Raw genomic sequence first — 27,490 nt, 5'->3', positions numbered from 1 at the left:
AATCTTTTTTTTAGAAATAATAGTACCTTATAAAGTAGTATATATTATATTATATGTTAAAAGCTAAATTTATTTAGTCTAAACTCATTTTTTTAAAAAAGATTTTATTTATTTATTTGACAGAGATCACAAGTAGGCAGAGAGACAGGCAGAGAGAGAGGAAGGGAAGCAGGCTCCCTGCTGAGCAGAGAGCCCCATGTAGGGCTCGATCCCAGGACCTTGAGATCATGACCTGAGCCGAAGGCAGAGGCTTAACCCACTGAGCCACCCAGGTGCCCCAAACTCATTTTTAAGACTAAATTTGTTTCATACCTCATACTTTTATGTTTTTGTACAAATATGTTAGTATTCCTTTGCTAATAAGCAAGTGGTATTTTCAAGAGAAGCTTTTTCCCCCTTTCTACAGCTTTACTGTAGTACAAATATTTACCCAGATAATTTTATGTTCATTAAATTTACTTATATTATAAATTATTTTTATGTAGATATTATACTGTGTTCATTTTGAACTCTGTGTTCTTGATTGTGAATAGTAGATTATTTAAATGTCACATTAGTAAGTTTGCTTTCAAAACTATGTAACATCTACTAGATTTTGTTCTTTTTTTTTTTTTAAGATTGATTGATTTATTTGAGAGGGAGAGAAGGAATTCAGGTAGGGGGAGGGTCAGAGGGAGAGAAACTGAAGCAGACTCCCCACTGAGTCCGTACTTCAGAGCCCCAACATGAAGCTTGATCCCGTGACCTCTGAGGTCATGACCTAAGCCAAAACCAATAGTTGGATGTCCAACCAACTCAGCCATCCCGGCATTCCCTGGTTTTTTGGAGACCCATTGGAATATTGTGAATTGGTACAAGGAGTAAATACTGTTAAGAAAAATACTTATTTGTATATAGAACACGTATTCCATCAAATTGCCAAGTTAATGTTCAATATTACATAGGTTACCACAGAAAATTAAATATTCATGGTTCTTGCCTTCATGGAACTTACATGCTAGTGATTACATCATTAATTTAAAGATATTACTCACTATACTGAAAAGTTCTAAGCATAGTGTGCTAACTTGTTTGAGTATAAATTTTTAATGATAAGTTATAAAACAAAAAAACAGGTATTTAAATACCTTTAGAGGTTTGTTCTTATTAGAGAATAAATATAAAATTTAATTTCTTCTCAGTTTAACAGGAGAGCAAAAAAAAATTCCTCTTTTTGACTGAGATGACCTGGTTATCTTACTACATACGTTGTCTCCTATGAGACCATAGATTAATTTTCAAGAGGGCTGCATATGTTCTTTTTTATGTATTATATGTATACATGCAAGAGTAAAAACTATGAATTCTACTACATCATCTCCAGATTCCATAGTAGAGAGAGAATTAATCTTGTTGATTAATTGGTGCTATTGGCAGTGAAATAATAGCATTTCTAAATATAAGGCCCTTGAAAAGAATCACAAGATCTGAGAATGAAACAGAATGAATTTGAATTGAGCAGGCATGTTGGTAATGAAAGAATAAAGAGATTAAGCACAGAAAAATACATGAAGATGTGTGAAATGTGTGAACCCACACACTGAACTCTGTTAACTGGATGACAGTCCAAGATTAGTCAAGGGATAGGAAAAGATATATCACTCAAGGGGTTGGAAAAGATATATTAGACATTACCAAAAATGCTGTCAAGATATACCTGAATCACTATTTCCAAATGCCAGAAATTTCTGGCCTGGTTGTAATTTACCAATAAATATAAAAGGCCATGAAAAGTGATATCTCCCTAATTCTGCAGATTTGGAGTTGAATTCGTTAAGTTTCTAGTTCTCTTAGACATTTCTGTTATCTCTAGAAAGTAGCTGACAGTAATTCAATTGGGTAATCCATGTTTCTTGTTTCTTTTCCCATTCTTAATCAGTTTACCTTTCAGGCTTTGGATTATATTGGAATTTTACTTTGTATGTCTACTGATGCCTGTAATAAACATAATTCTGTATGCTGTGCAATGTATTTTCAGTACTGGGTATATTTTTAAGTAAAGTTTTGCTTAATTTTAGACTTAAATGACATCCTCAACAAGGAGCTGTAGGTAACTGGTAACAACTACCCCTGTCATATTCCTTGGAGAGCACCTAATAGAACCCCTTCTGATTTAACAAAGTCTAAGTTTGTTGCTGTTCATTGCTTAGTACAAAGTAGATCTTCATAGTGACCTTTTCTTTGCATATACATAATCCTGTTTAAACCCCCAAATCTTTCTTTACATTTTTATTTTTAATTTTTAAAGATTTCATTTATTTATTTGACAGACAGAGATCACAAGTAGGCAGAGAGGCAGGCAGAGAGAGAGAAGGAAATAAGCTTCCTGCTGAGGAGAGAGCCCAATGCGGGGCTTGATACCAGGACTCTGGGATCATGACCTGAGCCAAAAGCAGAGCCTTTAATCCACTGAGCCACCCTGGCGCCCCGTCTTCACATTTAAAAAAAAATATATTTTATTTATTTATTTGACAGAGATAGACATAGCGAGAGAGGAACACAAGCAGGGGGAGTGGGAGAGGGAAAGCAGGCTCCCCACTGAGCAGGGAGCCCGATGCGGGACTTGATCCCAGGACCCTAGGATCATGACCTGAGCAGAAGGCAGACACTTAACTGACTGAGTCACCCAGGTGCCCCCCTCCGTCTTTACATTCTTAATATGAAGAATTTCTCTAGTTCAATTCATCTGAGTGTTTTTACTGATAAACTGTTTATACAGGTAACATATAGAAGTTATTTGTTGTATTTATTTATTTTTTATTTGTTTTATTTAAATATTGTAGCTGTTTCAGTTGCTTGTTATACCTTATATGCATGTATCATATGTAATACTATCAAAAATGATAGTATTACATATATTGTGCTTAACTTTTTAATAGGGACTATGAGTATCATACAGTACTATACATAATTATCGTATATACTGCTAACTTGTAAGAATGCCCATTGATAAAGTACCTTTTGTTCTAGTAGTATAAGATTTGGCTTAAGTGGAAAAGATCCCATGTAAGTTATTTACCCAGTAGGCAAGGCTAACACACAACGAAATATTTATTTAGAATTGATACTCTCTAGAAGTTTAGTTAATTTAGGTAAGTCCTTTGAACATAAAATATTTTTCCTGGGAAAATTTTTTTTCCCCTACAGACAGAAATCTTTAGTTGTTTTCTAAAGCAGATGATATGTAAGCTCAAGGCTGTGCTTAACCCATAAATTGCGCAGGGGTCACATTTTGGAAACTTTAGCTTTTTTGTATCCCAGTGGAATAGTCCTTGGTTTTCTTACCAAAAGGCTTATGTGTTGATTCATTTCCTTTAGCAAAATGACAATTTTCTGCACACATTTAATGCTTTGGGCAATATTATAATATGTTAACTAAGATGTTTTTACTAATGCTTTTTTAATTAAGAAAATTAAAATTTTAACTTTTTATAGCCTAGCTTGTTATCCAAAAATAATATATTATTTGTGTTGTTGGATGCTTTGGCTGTTCTTATCCATTATAAGGCAATATTAGTTTCCTGTAATCTGAAAATACTATCTTTTAACTATTCTGGGTTATATGTTTGCATCTTTAACCAACTTATGCTTATGGTGTGCAGTAGAGCATTGAGTGATAACCTGGTATTTATTTCATACTAACCAGAACATGTGGTGTTTAATTGTGAACAGTATTTTAGCTTTACCTATTCATAGAATATATTTGCTTGACTAACTTATGGCCTTTTTTGCTAACGCTTCATGGTTGTCCTACAACCATTTAGGACGCTGCATTGGGATACAGATCCATCAGTTCTTCAGCTTCACTCAGATTCCGATTTGGGGTATTGAATAGATTTTTTACCTTCCCTCTCTATAATTAATTTGCTTCTTTGCGAAACTCCTAATTTTATTTAAATTTCTAATGTACACTATACAGTTAGGAAAAGAGTTAATATTTTACCGTGACACCTCATTTATCCTCTGTCATTAGTGAAAGAAATATTTTATGTATTTGATTTCCTAGGTACCATAAGTCTACCATTTAAGTGTCCAGAGTCCTTTGATTATTTCTATATCTTTGATGTGAATTTTTCTAACCTGGATTATAAACTTCCCAGACTTTTCCTGATATGTATTCTACATATAATTGAACCTTTTCTGGGTTACCTGATACAAGTATTAATTTGTTTTCCTATAGTAAAATTTTCTCATGATTTCTAAGATGTTAAGAGGAACAGAGCTGTTGGTCTTCTACACTATGGCCCTGGATTGCTATTGATTTATTCTTTAATTCATTTATTCACTCATTTATTTATTATAATCCCAATGCAAATTATGTTTGGTGCTGCCATTGTGCCATACTCAGATAGTAATATGATAATTTGCACCTTCTAAAACACATGATCATACCTTTTGGAATTATGTCTAAAGTAAGAGTAAATAAGCCTTGAATTCGGGCATGTAGGAAAAGTATATGAGCTTCTTATACATTAAACTGGAAGCTTCTCTGTTCGCTGCCCTGTGATTCCCCTCAACCTTGGTTGCTTCTTTAGTCTCAGGAAAAGTGGCTTTTGGATAAGTGAGGTATTACCTCCCTACCCTTCTGCTCCTAAATCTTAAGTATTTTGTTTGTTTGTTCTAATGTGATTTTTATCTAATTAGACTCTATACGCAGCCAAGTTGGTAACTTGTTCCTAATGTTGTTCTTGGCTTGGCCGTTTTTTCCCAGATACGTGAATGATTTACTTTTCAAGTAGTTTACATTTTAAAATTCAGAATACAGTGTTTTGTATTTCAAATTTTATTCTTAGAATATGAGATTACTTCAAATCTACTTAGGTTTTCCTATTTAATTCTTCGATTATATGCTTATTTTCCCCTTTAAAGCTAAGATATTCCTAAAGTGGAAAACACATTAAAAAATTTATTGTAGCCCACATTTGGGATCTTAAAGAAAACTAACCCATTTAATGTACTAATTTTATTATACTTTTTTGTATAGGATTCTGAAAATGTTTTATAAGAAAATAGTTATTATTACATATATGTATATATTTTAGATACCCTGCTTGACATTCTGAAATTACATCAGTACTTTTAAGACATCCTTTTAAGACAGTTGTATAATTGAGAACTTCTTGGGGAGCTTGGAAGCATACTGTATTATTTGATTTAGTACTTAGATATCTAATAAATCAAGAAATCCTCAATATATCTAATAAAAGATATCTTTAATTTGATCTATATTCCTCAGCTACAGTTCTTTTCTTCTATTTGTCAAAAAAGAATGTATTCCCTCTATTTAAGACAGAGGTGACTTTAACAGTTTTCTTGTATTCAAAATATCTGTTGCTTTAATTCAGGAGTAGAATATCTGCATTGTAGTTTGTCCGTATATGAATCAAGGACAGTACTGACCATGCAGAGATTAGAGATTTAAAAGTTTAAATATTTCATTTTGAAATCAAAATTGACTGTATGATTCTCAATTTCTGCAAAATATAAGTGGAAGGAAGGTCTTCAACAGAAACTTATTTTTCATTCTTAAAGCTTAAGTCTCCTAATGGTGAAGGAAACTAAACGTGGTCTGAGATCCATATATCTGCCTCTTCAAAAAAGTTGAATCATATCCCTTTTAAGAACATTTCTCGTAACCAACCATATTTAGTAGTCACTCTGAAATTCCTATCCTCCTACTCTATTATTACCCACACATTTGCTCTAAGAAACTAAATTATTTGCCTTTTTAAAGTGAAAAACAAACATCTTGAAATACCTTTGTTTTTTGCTCCCTTCTAAATTCCTTTGTAAAAATAAAGCCAATTTATTGTTCATCTGATATTTCTTGAATAAAAGAGGGATTTAAATTACAATGTTGGATACACAATGTTTAATTCTTAATTTTCCAAAATAACATGGTTTGATGTAGTTTAAATGTTTCATTTGTTGTATTTAAAAACATTTGTCTTCACTTTATTTAGACGAGGACCTATTAAACTTGGAATGGCTAAAATTACACAAGTTGACTTTCCTCCTCGAGAAATCGTCACTTATACAAAGGAAACTCAGACTCCAGTTATGGCTCAACCCAAAGAAGGTGAGTGAATATTCTTAATTTGGTGATCATTAAATTCCCATATTGAATAAATAAGATTGTTTTTTCTCTTCCTTTTTTTTTTTTTTTTTTTTTGGCATAATTTCTTAGGGAAACATTTAAAACTAATACTTTTAGGTTTCTGTATTGATGTTTTTATTTCTTAGAGTTTTAAACCTTTTTCTTTTAGAAGTTAAAGTATAAACTATGGTTTTTAATTTTATTAACATAAACTTAAATATTTCCCTGGCAATTCATAGACCTGTATCCCTGGGGCTAATAATACATTATATATTTATTTAAAAAAAAAAAAAAACACTTAAGTTTTTAGTCTTCACTTTTTTATTGATATATGATGCTTTAGAATCAGAAAAGCTTAGGAATGTTCTATTTCTCTGTCACTGAGGATAATCCTTTAAAAGAATTGATCACACAGTAAATGAAACAGTGTAAATTATTTTTTGTAGAGCATATGATATTCTGGTATGCTATCATTGTTACCTATATTAATGAACAAATCTAGACCTAATTCTTAAACTTTTGGTTTTATGATCTAAGGGCTCTTATAATGTTGATTTCATATGCAGACTTTAATCTGTGTATAATAGATGTATATGCAAGCATTATATTGAATTTTGAGTCTTTTGATTCTTTTGATTCTTTTTTTTTATTTTAAAGATTTATTTATTTACTTTAGAGGTAGGGGGGAGCAGGGGCAGAGGGCAGGGGAGAGAGAAGATCCTCAAGCAGTTTCCCCATTGAGCACAGAGCCTGATACAAGGCTCTATTCCAGGACCCTGATATCATAACCTGAGCTGAGTTGGCCACTTAACAGACTAGGCCACTCAGGCACCCCAGGAGTCTTGATTCTTAAACCAGAAGGAGTTAACATTTTTATACTGGGAACTAATTTTTAAAATCTCATCAGATAGTTAATGATTCAAACATAAAGTTAATATGATAGTTCTTGTTTTTTCCAGTTAGACTAATCAATTTATGTCACACATAAAAAGGATTTACATAATATCCCTAGTAGAGGTCCACAGTTTCTTACCTGAAACCTTTCTTACCTGAAGCCACATACATATTTGAATTCAGAATTTGTCAGATTATAGTAAAGTTACTAGTAAAATATATGTACTATAAGTAAACACTCTAGCAGCATCTTGGGCATTAATATTTTGACAGCAGAAGATATGAATATTCACACCAAGTAAAATAAATAATGATTATAAATAGCTTTACCTCTGATCATATCAGGGTTTACCACCAAATGAGTTATGGATTTTTAGAGTTGTTGATATTTTGGATTGTGGTCCAAGAATAAATTTTCCTTTTAACAGTCTGTGCATAAGGAACATTTTTTTCTCTTTGACTAGGAAAACTTATTCCTGTTTAATTGTGGAATATCAAACATTTAAAACCTTGTTTATCATATTTAAATTAATTTATTTTTAAAATTTCAGTTTCATTACCATGTTTCTCCATTAAGGAGAATCAAAAATAATATTCACTTCAGAAAACCCAGAAAATACAGGTAAACAAAATGGAGAAAAAAAATCTTTGGAGGGACGCCTGGGTGGCTCAGTTGGTTGGATGACTGCCTTCGACTCGGGTCATGATCCTGGAGTCCCTGGATCGAGTCCCGCATCGGGCTGCCAGCTGCATGGGGAGTCTGCTTCTCCCTCTGACCTTCTCCTCGCTCATGCTCTCTCTCACTGTCTCTCTCTCTCTCAAATAAATAAATAAAATCTTTAAAAAAAAAAAAAAAAAGTCTTTGGAGCACCTGGGTGGCTCAGTTGGTTAAGCATCCAAGTCTTGATTTTGGCTTAAGTCATGACCTCAGGGCTGTGTGATCAAGCCCCGTGTCCCAGTATGGAGTCTGATTAAGATTTTCATTCCATCTCTCTCTGTCCCTCCGCCACCCCCCCTTAAAAAAAAGTTATTGTGGGGCACCTGGGTGGCTCAGTGGGTTAAAGCCTTTGCCTTCGGCTCAGGTCATGATCTCAGGGTCCTGGGATTGAGCCCCGCATAGATAGAGCTCTCTGCTAAGTGGGGAGCCGGCTCCCCCCCCCACCCCGCTCTCTGCCTGTCTCTCTGCCTACTTGTGATCTCTCTCTTTGTAAAACAAATAAATAAAATCTTTAAAAAAAAAAAAGTTCTTGAAACCTTTACCTATTATCAAGGAAAATCTTTAAATTTACATGTTTATATATACCAAAAGAAATTAGGATTATTATACCTATTTACAATCTATGTACTTTTTAACAACTCTCCTTTCGCTGCCCAGTAAGGATGGAAGTGAAATAAATACCTTAAACTTTTCTGTTCACTTTCATCTTGTTCCCCAAAAAGGGTTGAAATTGTCGTACATATTATTACACTTCAAAAATTTTGAGGAAATCAGGATAATATTTTTATCCAGGCCTTTTTTTTTTTTTTTTACTTGATCATGTGAATGTTCATGTCTGTGAATACATTTTTTTCATTCCTACTGCTCCACTGATTGGTAAAATAGCTTTCACGGGAGAAAAGTCCTCATCTTTCTAGAAAAAAAGCCACTGATGGTAATTTTGAGACTTAAGCAACTTAAAAGAAAAAAGAAAGGTAAAGTGTTGAACTAACAGTATGGAGAATATGAACCCTGCATGATTCCATAATTTCTGGAAAATAATATTTTATTAATTAGTATATTTAAGTATTTTAATGTCTGTCTTTGTGAACTACATTATTATATATGTTGACTCAAACAAGTGAGCAGAATAACCCAAATGGGCATAATGGCTCATTTAAAAAGTATATTAGGCTGGTTTTCTTCATCTAATAATTTGAAGATTTATTTTTAGTTATTCCATCATACTTATGAAATGCATTTTGGATTGTTGGAAATGTAAAGCATTCTGAAGCTATTTTGGGTAATGCCTGTCATATATTCAGTTTAAGTGAAGAATTCCTTTTTTCTCAATAATTTTTTCCTAATTATTAGAGTAGTATATCATGGAGAATATAGAAAATACAGAAAATGAAACTAGGCCACTGTCTTCTATCATGTACAAAATAAATTCAAAATGGATGAAAGACTTCAGGTTTCAACCTGAAACCATAAGCCTCCTGGAAGAAAACATAAGCAATAAGCTCTTTGACATCGGTCTTAACTGTACATAGTTTTTTAGACCAGTTTTCTCAGACTTTGGCACCAAAGGCTAAAATAAATAGATGGGATTACATTAAACTAAAAAGATTTTGTGAAACCATCAACCAAACTAAAAGATAACCTGTTGAATGGGAGAAGAATTTGGCAAATCATATACCTAAGAAGGGGTTAATACCCAAAATATATAAAGAACTTAGACAATATAAAAAAGAACAATTAAAAAATGGGCAGAGGACTTGAATATACATCTTTCCAAAAAAGACCTACCGATGGTCAATAGATACATGAAGAGATGCTCAATGTCATTAGTCATCAGGGAAATGTAAATCAAAACTAAAGATACTACTTCATACCTGTCAGATTGGGTAGTACCAAAAAGACAAAAAATAACAAGAATTGGTGATGATGTAGGGAAAAGGGAACCCTTGTACACTGTTGGTGGGAATGTAAATTGGTACAGATACCCTAGAGAAAAGTATGGATGTTCCTCAAAAAATTAACAGTAGAATCACCATACAATCTAGCAATTCCACTTCTAGGTATTTATCTGAAGTAAACAAGGACACGAGTTTGAAGATGTATATGCACCCCTCTGTTCAATGCAGCATTATTTCCAATAGTCAAAGATACGGAAGCAGCCTAAGTGTCCATCAATAGATGAACGGGTAAAGGAGATGGACTATTACTCAGCCATAAAAAGAATGAAATATTGCCATGTGTGACAACATGGATGGATCTAGAGGGTATTATGTTAAGTGAAATTATTTCAGAGAAAGACAAATACTGCATTTTCACCTAAAAAACAACCAAAAAACCAAACAGAACAGAAACAAGATTCATAGATACAGTAAACAAACTGTTGGTTGTTACCAGAGCAGGGCAGACATTGGGGGTGGGTGAAATAGGTGAAGGGGATTAAGAGGTACAGACTTCCAGTTATAAAATAAATTAGTCATGGGGATATAATGTACAGCATAGGGAATATATTCAATAATATAATAACTTTATATGGTGACAGATGATAGCTAGACATATTGTTAGGGTCATTTTGTTGTGTTTAAAAATACCAAATTGCTATATGTATACTTGAAACTAACAGGTATCTGAAACTAACAGGATATTTGTGACAGTTATACTTCAATTAAAAAATGCAGAAAGGATATAAAGAGGAAATGTCATGATTCCACTGTATAATAACCACTGTTAATATTTTGTTTCCAGTTTTCTACACTGTTAATATTTTGTTTCCAGTTTTCTAAGATGCATTTTTTTCTAAAATTCTGTCTGTATATATACACACATATAAATATATATACACACATATGATTTTATCCTTTTTGAAATTTGCATTTTTAATTGCTTATTTTGAGATGTGTGTAAATTTTAAATGTTAACATGTAACTTATTCCCATTGAACTAATTTGAGTGTATAGCCGTATAAGACTGGCATTTTAAAAAAATTCTTTTTCCAGGGCGCCTGGGTGGCTGAGTTGTTAAGTGTCTCTCTTCTACTCAGGTCCTAATCCAGGGTCCTGGGATCGAGCCCGGCATCGGGCTCCCTGCTTGGTGGGAAGCCTACTTCTCCCTCACTCACTCCCCCTGCTTGTGTTCCTCCTCTCGCTTTCTCTCTCTCTGTCGAATAAATAGAAAAAAAATTTTTTTACATTCTTTTTCCTGTTTTTATTTTGTAAGTAATTAAAAATTTGAAAGATCATGACTTGTTAGATAAGCTGATGATCCAGAAGCACAAGATGAACTGTATTCTTTTCAGTTTTAAATTATTTGGGGCAAGGCTTTTAGCATCACCAAACTTTTTCTTTGTTGGATTTTCTGTGAGTATAGAGACTGTTTCTTCTTCATTACTGTAATGCCTGGTTGAATAGTGCCTGTCATGTGTTAAGAACATAGATTTTGGTGAAGGAATTAATTCAGGAGTATGATTTTGCTTACTTGCATTATTTATTTTCATGCATTTACTCTGGAAGTAACTACTAGGAAATAGGTTATTTTCAAGTGTTAATGTTATAGTATAATTATTGATGAGTTTGGGTGAAAAAGTATGATTAGTCTCAGTTCTTGCTTTTAATATGACTATATCATATTCTAGTCTTTGTTTGCTCTTAGATCCATAAATGAAACTATTATAGATTTTCCTTAAAGCCTTCTTGAGTTCCGTGGTGACAAACTGTGTAGATACAGATGTGTTGTTATTTTGTGTTCTAGGTATCCCTCTGAATACTTTAACAAAATTGAACCTGTTAACATCTTTCAAATATAATTTTAGCTATTCATTTGTAATGTTCTTCAAATGTTATGTGTAAATTAATAGCTGAAAATTTTAAACACAAAGAGTGCTCACATACCAGGTACAGTGTGAAGCACTTTATATTATCTCTAATCCTCTCACCAAAACTGTAAGAGTTAAGTATAGGTTTTATTTACACATGAAGAAGGTAAAACTGAAAGAGTTTATCAAGGCTCACAGAGCTAATAGCTAAGATTCTAAACCTAGTCTGATTTTAAGGTGAGCTTTCTCATATTGCCACTGAAGCAGCATTTTCATGCTTACAGTACAGGCATGGATACAAATGTATAACAGAAATAAAAGTTTTATTAAATAACATCTCCCTTTCTCTTGCTATACTTCATTTTTTTAATGAAAAATGACCATAGGGGTGCCTGGGTGGCTCAGTGGGTTAAAGCCTCTGCCTTCGGCTCAGGTCATGATCCTGGGGTCCTGTGATCAAGCCCTGCATTGGGCTCTCTGCTCAGCAGGGAGCCTGCTTCCACCTCTCTCTCTCTTTCTGCCTGCCTCTCTGCCTACGTGTAATCTCTGCCTATCAAATAATATAAATAAAATCTTAAAAAAAAAGAAGAATGACCATAATGTGCTCAGTTTATTGGTTTAGTTAGGCCTGTAGTTTGAAGAACACTTTGTTAAAGGATAGTGAGGTTTAATTAACTTTTTATTGGTGTATCTGCATCAGGATAATACTTTATAGTAATTATCTACATAAATGAATAAACAGCTTTGATCTTTCATAGTGCTAAATGTAATTTTTATCTTTGCTAATTGAAGGTGAAAGTGACAAGATAAGTGAACTCAGCCTTCTTTCTAATAAGTATGTCTACATCAGCACCAGTGCCTTTAAAAATTTTCCCGTGTGGATTAGACTTAGGTATTAATTTTTTAAGGTCCATGTTTATTCATTTTCAACCTAACAAGTATTCATATTCTACAGTTTTATTGAGTATACACTATATGTGGAGGCATTAGGTCATCCTTTCTTTTTTTTTTTTAAGATTTTATTTATTTATTTGTCAGAGAGAGAAAGAGCAGCAGGAAGAGCAAGAAGCAGACTCCCTACTGAGCAGGGAGCTTGATGCAGGACTCGATCCCAGAACTCTGGGATCATGACCTGAGCAGAAAGCAGATGCTTAACTGACTGAGCCACCCAGGCATCCCTACCGTTTTTTTTTTTTTTTTTTTTTTTTAATTTATATAAGTGAAGGAGAATGAGAAATTTATCCTGATACTATGGGGCCATCCTTGGCTTTTGGAACTATTTATAAAAATGAGATCAATTCCTTTCTATATTATTATAATTATTTTTGTGTCTAGGGCTCTTACCATTAAGTTTCTTTCCCCAATTTGTGGAAGTTGTAGGAAGAGGGAAAGAAAAAACCTGAAATTAAGGTTTTATAATGAAAACACTTTGTGCTTAATACTGGTTGTACTTATCCATTGCTTTAATACAGTGGTTCTCAAACTTAGCCTGGTTGGTTTCCATTTAAGAATTATGTAACAAATTCCAAAACTCACCATGAGACAAAATTGCTGAAATTACAATTTGAGTGTAGCAGAGGAGTAAATTAAACTTGGGTAGTCAGTGTAATCAGTGCAGGAGTAATATGAGTTACTAAATTGAAGATAAAAATTGGTCTTAGGCTTAACTCTTATCTTTCTACTATTTTTTTTTTCAAATGGCTGAATCTATTCTTTTAAAAAGCAGTGATTTTTATTCTGCCTTGTTTTTCTTTTTCTCCATTCTAGGCATCTTCTTGCTTTCAAGTTTACTCTGTAAGTTGGTAGTACTGTTTCTGAACTGAGGTGCTTTGCAGTCTTAAAGCACCTACTGTGAATGAAATTGACTAGGAACATGTGACCTTAGTCAATTTCGCTCTCTGCAGGTAAAGAGCTTCTCATGGTGTCCACAGATACACTCTTGGAAAAGTTACTTTTCTTCCCTTACCTTTTAAAAGTCTTGAACTCTTTTGAAAATGGCATTATTTTTATCTACCTTTTTGGAATAGATTTTTGTTCTTGCTATTTTTAGATAGATCTTAGATAACATAGGATTTCTTGCTCTTTAAAGATCTATCTAAAGAGCAAGAAATCCTATATTATCTAATATTATCAGTTTATTTACACCTGAGGAAACTGAGGCCTGAAGAAGTTAATTGATGAGCCTCTGGTCGACAATTGTAGGAATTGGTGGGTGACCATAGGGCTCAACCAGAACCTGGTTTTGATTTCCAGTCAGGTACAGTTCTTATACTATTCCAGTTTTTTTTTTCATCTGTGTGAAGTTTTACAGTTACTTTTGGTATTGGTTTAGTAGCCAGATACTTCTTAGGAAAATGTCAATTATTATTTATAATATATAGAAAAGCATTATATGTAAATAGCCTAAGTTTGTTATCACATGATCTTAACTTCTGTCTGAAATCCGTACTTCCCAGGTAGACTAAATTTGTGGGGCCCCTGGTAAAAATTACCCTTGTCCAAAATTGAATTTTAAAAAATTCTGGAATAAATAAGACGTAATAAATGAGTTTCAACCCTCAGGGAATCTCTGAGAATATAAATATAATTGAAAATTAAAGCATGTGTTCTTAAAGACTGTCAATCAGCATATGTGAAATTATGGCATCAAAAAAATGTAGTACGTATGAGATCACAGATATCAAGGTCTATGTCAGTGATGCCAGTACTGTCTAGATAAATCTGAACTTTGTATAAAAAAGACTGGGTTATAATTAAAATTTCACTTCTTTCTTATTTTTCCCCTAAGTTAGCATTAGATCTGTATTCAAAATATTTACTAATTTAAAAACTGCTGTATATTTTCCCTTGGTGAAGATCTAAATTATTAAGAAATCCAGGAGATCGGGGCGCCTGGGTGGCTCAGTGGGTTAAGCCGCTGCCTTCGGCTCAGGTCATGATCTCAGGGTCCTGGGATCGAGTCCCGCATCGGGCTCTCTGCTCGGCAGGGAGCCTGCTTCCCTCTCTCTCTCTCTCTGCCTACTTGTTGTAATCTCTCTCTGTCAAATAAATAAAATCTTTAAAAAAAAAAAAAAAAGAATCAATCAACTTGGAAAATATTTAAAAAAAAAAAAAAAAAAAAAAATCCAGGAGATCTTGCATATCATTCTAGATAATTAAAAATATAAAAGGAGTGGATTCCATTGATCCATTCATGAAATTTTGTCCCAATATAAGGTTCTCATTATATAATTTTATTTTTATTTCTTTTTAAAGATTTTATTTATTTATTTGACAGAGAGAGATCACAAGTAGGCAGAGAGGCCAGCAGGCAGAAAGAGAGGAGGAGGAAGCAGGCTCCCTGCAGAGCAGAGAGCCCGATGTGGGGCTCAATCCCAGGACCCGGGGATCATGACCTTAGCCGAAGGCAGAGGCTTTAACCCACTGAGCCACCCAGGCACCCTTCATAACATGATTTTAAAGAGTAAGGTATAAATAGATGAAATTATGGACAACTGTATTGAAATGAAGCGATTCAAAATGATTTTGATCTAGAAAAGAAAGGATTATTTTGAAAATATTGTAGGAAAACTGTTCATATCTAACTTATATTTTAAAAACTAATAATTGAATCATTTTTCTCTAATTTCATTTTATGATTTTGTAAAGTTATTCACAAGTTGAATTTTTGAAAATTAAATCATTTTTATATGCAATAAATTTTCTGATTTCTAGAACTTGGTATACCATAAATAATAAGGCTACTTTGTAAATTAAGAATACTCTATAGGACATTAAAACTATCTTAAAATATGGTACACCAATTTGATGAAACTACATGATACATTTATAGACAAAAAACACATTTTCTGAACATTAATGCACCAATGAGGGGATTGTTCTTCACTTCATAGTAAGAATTAATCATGATAAGTGATAGATTTAAAAAGTATCAGTATTTAGTGAGGATTTCCTAGGATGTTGCATATTACCTGTTAAGTGTGTTGTAACATTTTAAAATAATTCAAAATGTACTTTGTGGCTTATTCTTAGCTTAGATGTCTCTTAAGTGTAATGTGACATACAGATGAGAAAACTTGTTCTGAAGACTCCTTCCTTCAGCTTAACAAAAGCCACCCATTTTACAGATGATTTAACTTTGATTAACCTACTCCGTTGTAACAGATTATTCCGACAACTGGAATTTCATTCTTTGGTGTTATTTCTAGGTGCAGCTTAATTTACAGAGCAGCTTTTCTTTCCATCTCACCAAAATACATCACAATTTTGATGTTAACTCAAAGTAAAAATTCAATGGTTCATTAAACTTAGTCTTAGCATTCATTGACAAGAGATTTGTCATTTTAAAAGTAACTGCTACTTTTATGCATTCTTTACTGCTCAGTTTATAACCTTAGATTCCCTGTCAGAGAAAGCATGGAGTTAACCACTTAGCATATTGCAATGAATATTCATCAATAAATTGATGTGACATGGCAGTCCCATTTTTCAGTCTTCCTGCTCTGTTGCATTCTTTTTCTGTTTTAAATACATTATAGTTTATCATGTAATAAGGACTAGCTTAGAAAATCTTCAGAATTATGATACTATATTTTTGCTCGTGTCAGTAGTCCTTTAGCAACTATCATATTGGTTTTTAAAAAGAGAAGTGTATTTTTTCGGAGAAACATTCTCTGATCTGATGGGCATTTTTACCAAATATTTGATATATATAATTGTTTAAGACCAACTTCATAATAAAAATATGGTGTTTTGTAGTTTTTAAGAAGAACAGATGATTTGGGGTTTTGTTCCTTGAAATTTTATTTAGCTTAATCTTTTGACCTGTCATAGTTTTTAAATCAGTTTTTCATCCATGTAGAAAGAGAGTTATGTACATTAACTCTTAAACAAAATCCTGAAAACATGTATCTAAATAGTTGATAACTCATGATTCAGCCACAACTAAACCGATCTATGTGGGCAAATGCCATGTAAGAGGCAGATATAGATCACTGTCTAGCATACTTCATCTACATTTTAAATTTTAGAAAGAAAAGATGGTCTATAAACAAGATCTTTTCTGTTAAATATGTAGATTATGAGGTCACTTAGCACTAAAGTACTGACCATATGCATTATGACAGGAATTTGACACCTGTCATTGGAAATAGTACTTAGAAGCCGTATAATGCAACAAAGTTGAGGGTGGAAAATACAATGTGGATAGGAGGCTGTAATTTGTAATTCACAGTGCTCAAGAATGACCTGTCCAGGGTGTCTCAAAATCCCTCTCCTTGATTTTAGGATTTACATACAATAAACCCTGCTAGTAAACAAAACTGGTTATGATAACTGATAGTCAGAAAATGGAAATATATATGTTATATATATAATGCATATATATATATATATACACATATAAACACACACACACTCAAACTTAATTTTTAATTCAAGTAAATACATCATTATTCTAAAAGTCAACTTCTGAGTGAAATGTAATTAAACTGTTTTATTACATTATACCTACAGGTGACTTTATGGTAGAATTTCATCACGTTTGAGCAGCACAGTATAGAATTGTCACCAGTTATACTGTTTTCAGATTAATAATCTGTTGTATATGAGAATTCATCTAAAAGGAGTACTGTCTTTCTGTGTCTCTGTGTGATTATTTTGCCCCCAAAAAAAGCTTTCATTTTTTTAAGTAGCACAAAAGCTGTAATTGGCATGCTTTGTAAGGAAGTGTCAATGTGCAAGAGAGTGGCGATCACTAAGAATTCTTTTACGTGTTCTTTCCCCTTTGCACCACCGCCTCCTCAGCGGGGTCACTGAGATCACTAGCTTTTCTTGAAATGGCCATTTTCACTGGCAGGTGCATTATACCCTGTATTTTCAGATTGTTTTTCCATTCTGAATGTTTGGCAGGTTGATTGCTCTGGCTGCATTGACGGAGAAAGGGCTGACAAATGCGGTTGGGCTGGCTGAAAAGACAGTGATTACTGTTTTCCTTTGTGGCTGATTGAGGCCCTTGAAAGGAAAAATTTTAACCTTCACCATTTGGTTCAAAAGTATGAGCATATATTGAAATCATTCGTGCCATTTATCCTAGTTCTGTAAACTTGTCAGAACGTAAAAATCGCTCAATTTCAAGTAATGTAGGATTGGCATACGTCATTATCATTTTGATTAAGTTGGAGGTTGTATCATTGTGTGCATTATACAGTGCCATTTAAAGCTTTTTTTCCTACAGGTACAGTTATATTTTTATTGCTAATACTATAGACTTAGAAAGATTTTCATAGCTCTCCAAGCCTAACACTATGTGTGTGGTTTGGCAGCTGGTGTGGCCTACAAGCTGCATTTTGTTTGCAGGGTAAAGGCTTATCTGTAGGCCTCCTGGAGTGTGGGTAATTGCACAGGCTCACCATTGGGGAGAGACGGGATTGGAAGCAGCCGAGCGGAAGAATGTTGTGCCATCCTTTTGCCACCTTGTAGCAGAAAGACACAATCCCAGCAGTGCCATCTGGTTGTTGCTATCTAGTCAGCTGGCCTGGCTGCTGGGACCATGACTTGGCAGCTGGTTCCCATCCTTGACCATTCTTTTGTGTACGGAGCATGTATGTGTGCTTTAGATAATTTTGAACATGGGTCGGGGAAATGACTATAAATAACAAGTCCCCTTATTGAATAGGCCCTCATTACTTAAGATGCACTCTGCTGCAGACGCCTGCTGCCATTCCCTTATAGACAAATGACACATCTGTTCAGGCAATAAAAAGAAGCATTTTCTTCATAAAAATCTGTCTCAGTACATAGTAAGAGAGAAGGTATGCAGAGTTGTATGTTCTACAACATTTTAAAGTAAGTGATTTTAAGTTCTTGGTTTGGAGAGGAGATTTAGTAATAAAGTCTTCCTATAAACACTGTATATTATCTCAATATATATTTTTGTTCCAAGTTAAGAAAACATGATTTTAAGTGCTTATTGCCACATCATGCAACAATAGATAATGAGACTTGCATTTAAAATGACAGAATAGAAAATGTGGTCTCATAGCTATTATCTTTAAAATCTGCCTCTCAAATAGCAACCTGAGAGTTAATGTAAGCCGTCTTTATGCCATATGAAGACCCATTAGACACTGATGGTTTCAGATCACAAGTAAGCAGCCAGCTCTGTAGGCTATTTTAGACATTTGATTTTCTTCATTCCACAGCATTAATGTGTCAGCATGTTACATAAAACTATGCAGGAGTTGCATGTTGTTCTGTCTGGAATGATAAATGCTTGCAAGCTTTTAGAGATTTCCATGAGGAATTTGTCCTAGTTGCTTATATATCTTATTTCAGTTTATGTAGCTACAAAATTTGGAATGACTGTTAGAGGTACCACATAGGTATGTAAAACACCAAGAAGTTCCACTGATTTCTTTAAAATTGTGTTGATGGAATTCGTATTATTTTTACTTGTTCTGTCTTGTCAGTGGTTTACTTTTGCATTTATGTATAGTTAGTTGTACACCTTCTGAACTGTTGCTTGAAAGTTTGGTTATTTTCATAAAAGTAATTTTTGTGTTTTTCTGTTTTTGTTTTTGTTTTTTTCAGATGAAGAGGAAGAAGATGATGTAGTGACTCCTAAACCACCTACTGAACCTGAAGAAGAGAAAACTTTAAAGAAAGATGAAGAAAATGATAGTAAAGGTACCTTAAAGAATTAACTTACAAAAATTTTGTTGATTCTTACTAAAAATTTTTTTATTATTTATGTGTTAAAGTAGAATAGAATCCTCTAAATCAAAGAGGTGAATTTGATTGAAAAAAATATGTGCCATTCATTGATCCAAACTGTGATAGTGAGTTGACATGATTTGATGGACTTTAGGAAAATATTTGTTTTCCAGCTCCCCCTCATGAGCTGACTGAAGAAGAAAAGCAACAAATCTTACATTCGGAGGAATTTTTAAGTTTCTTTGACCATTCTACAAGAATTGTAGAGAGAGCGCTTTCTGAGCAGATTAATATCTTCTTTGACTACAGCGGAAGGGATTTGGAAGACAAAGAAGGGTAATGTTTAATGGCTAAAATTATGGCTTCAGCAATGTTACTTTAAGATTACTTAAGTTACTTTCCGATCAAGAGTGATAAGTTATAACATCATTCTTTTTTTGGATTTGGTCTTTTTCTGTAGAGAGATTCAAGCAGGTGCTAAACTGTCATTAAATCGACAATTTTTTGATGAACGTTGGTCAAAGCATCGTGTTGTTAGCTGTTTGGATTGGTCATCTCAGGTAAACTGTAACAAAATTGGTTACTCATTTTTTAATTAAAATTAATAGGCACTCTTAATTATGGAAACTTTGTGTAATTAAATCAGTATATATCATTTAAAGTAATAATGGATGAATGGTTCTAATGTTATTGTATTCATTTTATATATTTGGAAGAAAGGATTGGAACCATCCTTTAATTTAAACTCAAGATTGAATTTATGCCACAACCCAGGTTCATTAATTTCAGTTGCTCACCATATCCTTTGGTTAAAATTGCAGCGTGTTTTAATGTTAAAACGTTTTAAATAATTAACTGTGGTAACTACATCCCAGTAAGCATAACTCTCATGATACATTTCTCGTGGAAATGTTGAATATTTATATTTTCAAATAATCTGGTAAAGACCGTTGAGTCACTGAGAATGTGAAACATTTCTTACGCATAGCAATTTTTTCCCTACTTGATTCTTGTGAACAGTATCCAGAGCTACTCGTGGCTTCCTATAATAACAATGAAGATGCTCCTCATGAACCTGATGGTGTGGCACTTGTGTGGAATATGAAATACAAAAAAACTACCCCAGAATATGTGTTTCACTGCCAGGTAAGATGGTCTTTTAACCGTCTTCCCTAAGTTTAAGAATTCATTAATGAATTTAGACAAGTGCCTTTTTTCTGTTCTTGTCAACATAATGATTTCATTGGATTGGCATTTACTAAACCACCTCATATTTGCAAACAGATGTTAACAAAACTGAAGACTTTTCAGTTTAGCATGATCTGCCTTTTGTGGCTTTTCTGACATCTCTTATGTTTAATCACACCTAAAGTCCTTTGCATTTGTGATTTTCTGTTATTGTAATTGATTATATAAAAGGAATATTCTGTAAAATGTCTTTTCTACAGGGAGTTTCTCATGAACTTATATGCTGAATATACAATTAGATAGTTGGCCCACTGAATTACTTATACATGGCCTGAGGAGTTGGAACTAGATAGTTTTATTTATTTTATTCTTATTTTTATTTTTTTGGAACTAGATGATTTTAAATGTTTGAAGTAGGAAAACGTATGTTTGAAGTAGGAAACAGATGCAGATTTTTAAAGTGAGTTTAGTGGAAGGTTAGAATTTGCAAGCCTTTTCTAGTTGCATAAGTTACAATCTTTTTATTAAAAGATTCTCATAATTCTGAGAAAAATGCTTAACTGAATCAAAACTAGCTTATACTCTGTTGTCACATTACTGTTAGAGCCAGTTGTCTTTTGATTTAATACTGTAATCAAATGAAATAATTTTTTTACTTTCCTTATAAATGGTTTGAATACATTTATGTAAACATTACATTTGACTTAAGCAAAAACTATTCTAAAGGTGTATTTTTATATTATGAAATAAAATGAAATTTTTAAACAAATTAATTTACTTCTTTTTATAACCTCTAATACCTTACACTAAAAGGGAAAATGTTTGCATATAGATTTTTTTTTATACCTTATCAGGCTTCTTCCATTTGAACCTTAAATATAAAAATCTTACTTATTTACAGTCAGCTGTGATGTCTGCTACATTTGCAAAATTTCATCCAAATCTGGTTGTTGGTGGTACATATTCAGGCCAAATTGTCCTGTGGGATAACCGCAGCAATAAAAGAACTCCGGTGCAGAGAACTCCGCTGTCAGCTGCTGCACACACAGTAAGTAGTAAAGAGGTTATTTCCATTAGACTTCTGTGCAGGTTCACCATTAAATACTTAGTAGTGTCTGTCAGAGTTGTCTCAGAATGTGTTTCCTTTGATGTATGAATTCTTCGTCAGTTGGCCACCAAGAATGAAGATCTTTTTTTGTTGTTGTCTTTTTAGAAATCTGTTTTATTAAAAACTCATCTATCTTCTGAGACAAGCTTTTAATAATCAACAGAATAGCATCAAACTTCACATGAAAAATACCATCAAGATATGAGAATGTTTTGATGTGAAACAGAATACTTGTGATTATAGTGTAAAAGTGGTTCCATTTTTTTGGCAAAATAATCCCAGAAAACTTCTTTTAATATCTCTTTCTTTAGCATCCTGTATATTGTGTAAATGTTGTTGGAACACAAAATGCTCACAATCTGATTAGCATATCTACTGATGGAAAAATTTGTTCGTGGAGTCTGGACATGCTTTCCCATCCACAGGTAAGTTAAACTTGGAAAACTGAAATTTTGAGACTAAATTTTTATTTTTTAAGTCCATGTAAATCCCAGCTTATGTTTTTTCATAAATGTTTATAATAGTATTATGATAACAGCCTATGAGCCTAACCGGTTAGGTATACTTTGTCATGATATACTTTATTTTCAAACCTACTTCATTTAATCAAAGTAAATTTGTATAAGTATTATAATAAAATAATTGTTTATAAACCAATTAAAACTGAAACTGTTTCTAAGAAAATTAAAAGTTGCAATTTTATAAAATAATTTCCTTAATTTTTTCTACATAGGATAGCATGGAATTGGTTCATAAACAGTCAAAGGCAGTAGCTGTGACATCTATGTCCTTCCCTGTTGGAGATGTCAACAACTTTGTTGTTGGAAGTGAAGAAGGTTCTGTGTACACAGCATGCCGCCATGGCAGGTAAATCTAAACTGGAATTTGCAATTATTTAAATTTCTCCCTTTAATAGTCTCATTAAAACAAATTGCCCCTTGTTTAAATAGAGATTTGTCATAGAGCCACTCATTATTTTTTGACAAATTGTATTTTGAGTTCAGGTATATAAAATTAAAACTTAAATACTGTTTCAAATAAAAGGTTACTTTGGATCATGATATGTTCTGGATCTTACGAGTTGTGGTATGTTATGGTTTTGTATGTATGCAGTTGCAAATATAATATGCACATGCCACATACTGACCCTTAAAGTTGTAAATAAGATTTTTCAGTCGTTTTTCCATTTTGATATATTTGGACTTTGAGCTTTAGTACATCCTGCTGATAATTTTGTAGTAATGTCACGTACACATTTTAAATTGACTAGTATTTCTCCTGCTGTTCAATCTGTTTTGAAATTGTCTAGCTGTACCTTATCAATTGCTTCCTTTAAAAAAAAAATAGAGTGTCCAGATTTCATCTCAAATACAGATCACCTTCATGTCAAAGCTTTTGATATAAAATTAGTAGCCTCCCTTTATCTCTATTGCATTACTTCAGATAATTAGACTTGTGAGTTGTATTGTCAACACCATGTTTATAGTTCAAAATGTATTTACTGTTTTAGTAGTGTTATCAAATCTGGATTGAGCAACACTCAACATAAGTTACTCTGATGTGTTATGAGCAGAGTTAGGTTTGTTGAAATGATGTCAAAATCTGATATATATAATCCTTAATAAAATGTATTTATAAGCAGTCTACTTCCAAGAGAGTTCCCTAATATTTTCACTTTTATGAAATAGCAAAGCTGGAATCAGTGAGATGTTTGAGGGACATCAAGGACCAATCACTGGTATCCATTGTCATGCAGCTGTTGGAGCAGTGGACTTCTCACATCTTTTTGTCACTTCATCATTTGACTGGACAGTAAAACTTTGGACAACTAAGGTATCTAAAAACAGATGTCTGCTCATTTCCTTGGGTTTCTGACACAAGGTGGTGCTCTAATTCTACGCGGGAAAGACAGAAAGCTTTCTAATAGCTTAGAATGATTCACTGATAGATCAAACCTGATAAGAAGTTATACTGAACATGAGTGAGCCACTGGGTGTTGTAGTTTTCACAAAAGTGTGAAAAAAAGTGTTAACCTCACACATAACCAAGGACCAGTCTTCTCAGTTCAGGCTTTTCGAGCACAGAACTGTTTACTCTGAACTGAGTAGGGGAAAAAAGCACGCGAGTATCTCTCATAGCACCATTCATAGCTGTGTATCGTCCAGTACAAAAGCCATACATTTGCTCTTGAAAGAGCTTTTAGAGGCTGCAGTGGCGCACAGAGCTGGTGGAAAATGGAGAAAAGGCAGGTAACAGATGTACAATAAGTCCTATACAATAAGGCTATAATAACAAACTTACATCAGTAAGGAAATACTGTATAAAGGCATATATAATTTTGTTTTCCACAATAAAAAATTTAAATAGTTTATTTACCTTTTAATTAGCTTCAGTTATTTGAAAAACCTACTATGTTATAAAGTGATTCCTGATCGTCCAGCAATTCCAGATAAATGTGACATTGCCCTGTTCCATTGAAAGTCTCAAGGCCAATCTAAGTAGGGAACGTTACTTCTTGTGATAGGCCTTGTAATTTCGTTTGAGAGCATATTAAATTTTAGAAGCCTTGACTTTTCTGTCTGGCTTTTCTCCAGTATTACATTGTAGTTGGCAAAGCTGCATAATCAGAACATCAGATTCTATTTAAACGAAGTTAAATTTTAAGCTATACTTTTTCATTTTCATTTTTCACTTATTGTTTCTATTTGCCTTATTTTAAATGTTGATGTTTTGAATAGTTTATCATGAGACAGAATTTAGAGATTCTGTTTGGTTCTTCAGTGTCTTTGAGGAAACCTAGTGGTCTTAAGAAATGTTTTTTACTGTTACAGTGAACCCGTATTTATATATCAAAAGCTGGCCTCAGAAATCTGGGATGGACTTACTGTTCATTTTTTTTCTTTGTGGTGCTTTTTTTCAATGTAATATGAAGTGAGTTAGAAAACTTTGCCTCTAAAAGCTTGCCTTTTAAATTTGAGCATTTTCATATTTGGCATTAGTGAGCATAAAAATAGCACTTAAGGCTAATGAAGGAAATATATAGAAGAGTGCTTAACACAGTGTCTAACATGGAATAGGCACTTAGCAATGTTCAGTTCCTCTTTCATGGGGTTCAGACAGAGCCCTGAATGCATTTAATCAATCATCTGTTTTCTTTCTTGGGTTGTTCTTGAATTTTTGTTTTTTTAAGGAGAGTTTTCAGTGGAAAAAGGTACGGGAAGAAGATTCTTAAAACCACAAGCAAAGAAATATATAATCTAGCTAGTAAAACCAAAGCAAGGTGTGGAATAGGAGAGATGAAGCCAACTATTTCTGCAGAGGCTGCAGGTAGCCACATATAAGTTACTATATTTCTAGATGTGCTACACCTTAGTAGTTCTTTATATAAAAACACAGGAGACATATCTTTGTTAGGTTATTGGCCAGCTTTGTTTTTCAGTATTTGGAAAGAATCTTTTATAAATTTGTAGATTTATTTTAATAGGGCTTCAGTTGCCAGTCTTTTAGCTTTAAATTTGAGGCTTCCACCCTTGCATATATTACCAGCAGGACTGGAAAATGAAGAATTCCTCTTCGTTGCCTAAATAAGAACAGAACTTATGTCTGTGATAGCAGACTGATTGATGCTTGCTTTTGTGGTACTCACACAGCTGGTTGATTGGTGGTTGGTATTTTTTGTTCTTGTATTTTGCTGTATTTCAACATAGAACTGCCTTCTGAATAAGAATGACAGCCAGGCATATCTTTTTCTTTGCTAATTGAGCTAGGCATTGCTTCCTTCTGTGAGCTTCACTTATTCATTCAACTGTGATACATATGTCTCACACACACACACATACACAAGTACATACCTCTCCAGGGTTAGTGGTCAAAGGATGAGCCAACATAGAACAGAGTGTTTTTATACATGTTTAAGGGCCCTCTAAAACTTTATCAGAAGAACTGCCTTTTATTTTTTGTACATAAGTAATTCTCTGTGAAAGCTAGAACAGCAACAATCTGCTGAGTAAATATTTTTTTAGTTGGTTATATTATGGCTTCCAGTGTCATTGTTTTGATCTTGGATTTATGTTTTGTGGTACTTGTGTTGGTGGTATTTATTTCTACTCTGCCAAAAAACTTGAGTGTGCTCTCCAACACAATGGTTATGAGTAATAGGCAAGGTGATTTTTTTTTTTTGGTCTTTTTTATGGTTTGTGTGTGTGTGTTTTATGTGTATGTCTTTTAAAAAGATCTTATTTGTTTATTTGACAGAGAGAGAGGTCACAAGTAGGCAGGGAGGCAGGCAGAGAGGGGGAAGCAGGCTCCCTGCTGAGCAGAGAGCCCCATGCGGGGCTTGATCCCAGGACCCGGGGATCATGACCTGAGCCTAAGGCAGAGGCTTTAACCCACTGAGCCACCCAGGTGCCTCTGTGTTTTTTGGGTTTTGTGTTTTTTTTTTTAAGATTTATTTCAGAGAGAGAGAGCGGTTTAGGGGTGGTGGACAGAAGGAGAGGGACAGAGAGAATCTCCAGCAGATTTCTGCTGACCGTGGACCCTGACACAGGGCTCCATCTCATGACCCTGACATCATGACCTGAGCTGAATCCAAGAGTCAGTCTTTCAACTGAGTGAGGCACCCAGGTGCCCCAGTAGACAAGGTTTTTAAATAATATCTTTAAAAACATTGTTTCAATTCCATTTTAAGCTTTTTAAGCCAGTATCTTACATTTGTGAATTTAACAGACTTTAAATGTTTTTCTTCTCAGCCTCTACTTTTTTTAAGGGTTTTCTGACTCTGGGAATTGAGTCCCCATAAAGTGGAAGGAACAAGTTGCTAAAAATTGCTATATCTTTAAGATATATCTATATATGCTTTATCTTTATATCCTTTAAGATCTGGCTCTTCCCTAATAGCAAAACAAGATTCCTCCTTTTTTCTCCTTTTTAATAAGTCCTCTAAAAAATCTCAGAAACCTCAATTTGACACTGCCTCAAATTTAAAATGATCTACTTGTATAGTCAGCTTCTAATTTTTGCCTAGTCAGGAATTTATAATGCAGCAACAGAGTTCTGGGTCATCAAATTGTTTTCAAGGCTTTTTTAAACGCAGTTATTTTTAGTAAAGAATATAAACAGAGATGTAGAGGATTTTCCACATTTTTCTTAAGTTTATACCAACCAAGACATTACTTTTAATATATTTGGAGGAGGGGCGTCTGGGTGGCTCCGTGGGTTAAAGCCTCTACCTTCAGCTCAGGTCATGATCCCAGAGTCCTGGGATTGAGCCCCACATCGGGCTCCTCCTCCTCTCTCTCTCTCTGCCTGCCTCTCTGCCTACTTGTGATCTCTGTCAAATAAATAAATAAAATCTTAAAAAAAAATATATATATATATATATATTTATTTATTTATTTATATTTGGAGGACACCATTACCTTTTCAAAATGCCAAATTTGAAAGTCATGACAGAAGTACTTTGGCAGCCCTGAAAAACAGTAGGAAGAATGTGTGAGCAGTGAACTACTGGAAGGTAAACAGAGGATTCTGTTAAGAACTTGATTAGGGGGCGCCTGGGTGGCTCAGTGGGTTAAGCCGCTGCCTTCGGCTCAGGTCATGATCTCAGGGTCCTGGGATCGAGTCCCGCATCGGGCTCTGTGCTCAGCAGGAAGCCTGCTTCCTTCTCTCTCTCTCTGCCTGCCTCTCAGTGTACTTGTAATTTCTCTCTGTCAAATAAATAAATAAAATCTTTAAAAAACAAAACAAAAAAAACAACTTGATTAGGGGTAGACCTGGTAAATTAGCTTAATGTTCTGCCACATTTAACCGGACTTGTTACAAATTACTTTTAAAATATAAGGATTGTTTATTTGGGGCCAAAATATTTCCATGTATGCACAGTGTATTCTAATGTCAGAACATTTTCTGTCAGAATTGTATTGCCAT

At 33.7% G+C, this 27,490-nt stretch overlaps 1 protein-coding gene across 8 annotated transcripts in view; it reads left to right on the top strand.

Moving 5' to 3' along the window:
- The window catches only part of DYNC1I2 (dynein cytoplasmic 1 intermediate chain 2), a 55,487-nt gene that overhangs the window by 15,165 nt on the left and 12,832 nt on the right, over positions 1-27,490 (top strand). For 5 of the 8 annotated variants that reach the window (XM_045066628.1, XM_013052064.2, XM_045066626.1 and 2 more), the window contains 10 exons: positions 3,804-3,863; positions 6,003-6,118; positions 19,147-19,242; positions 19,443-19,605; positions 19,730-19,829; positions 20,290-20,415; positions 21,359-21,505; positions 21,877-21,990; positions 22,299-22,432; positions 23,254-23,398. In XM_045066628.1, the coding sequence (XP_044922563.1) occupies positions 3,804-3,863; positions 6,003-6,118; positions 19,147-19,242; positions 19,443-19,605; positions 19,730-19,829; positions 20,290-20,415; positions 21,359-21,505; positions 21,877-21,990; positions 22,299-22,432; positions 23,254-23,398 (1,201 nt within the window). The remainder of the gene's footprint in view (positions 1-3,803; positions 3,864-6,002; positions 6,119-19,146; positions 19,243-19,442; positions 19,606-19,729; positions 19,830-20,289; positions 20,416-21,358; positions 21,506-21,876; positions 21,991-22,298; positions 22,433-23,253; positions 23,399-27,490) is intronic. The other 3 variants (XM_013052065.2, XM_045066629.1, XM_004744069.3) reach the window with 1 other exon arrangement.

This window comes from Mustela putorius, unplaced genomic scaffold, assembly GCF_011764305.1.
Source record: "Mustela putorius furo isolate JIRA1106 unplaced genomic scaffold, ASM1176430v1.1 tig00003869_pilon_pilon_pilon, whole genome shotgun sequence".
Classification (NCBI taxonomy): domain Eukaryota; kingdom Metazoa; phylum Chordata; class Mammalia; order Carnivora; family Mustelidae; genus Mustela; species Mustela putorius.
Note: the sequence above shows the minus strand (reverse complement) of the source record. Positions and strands in the feature narration are given on the sequence as shown.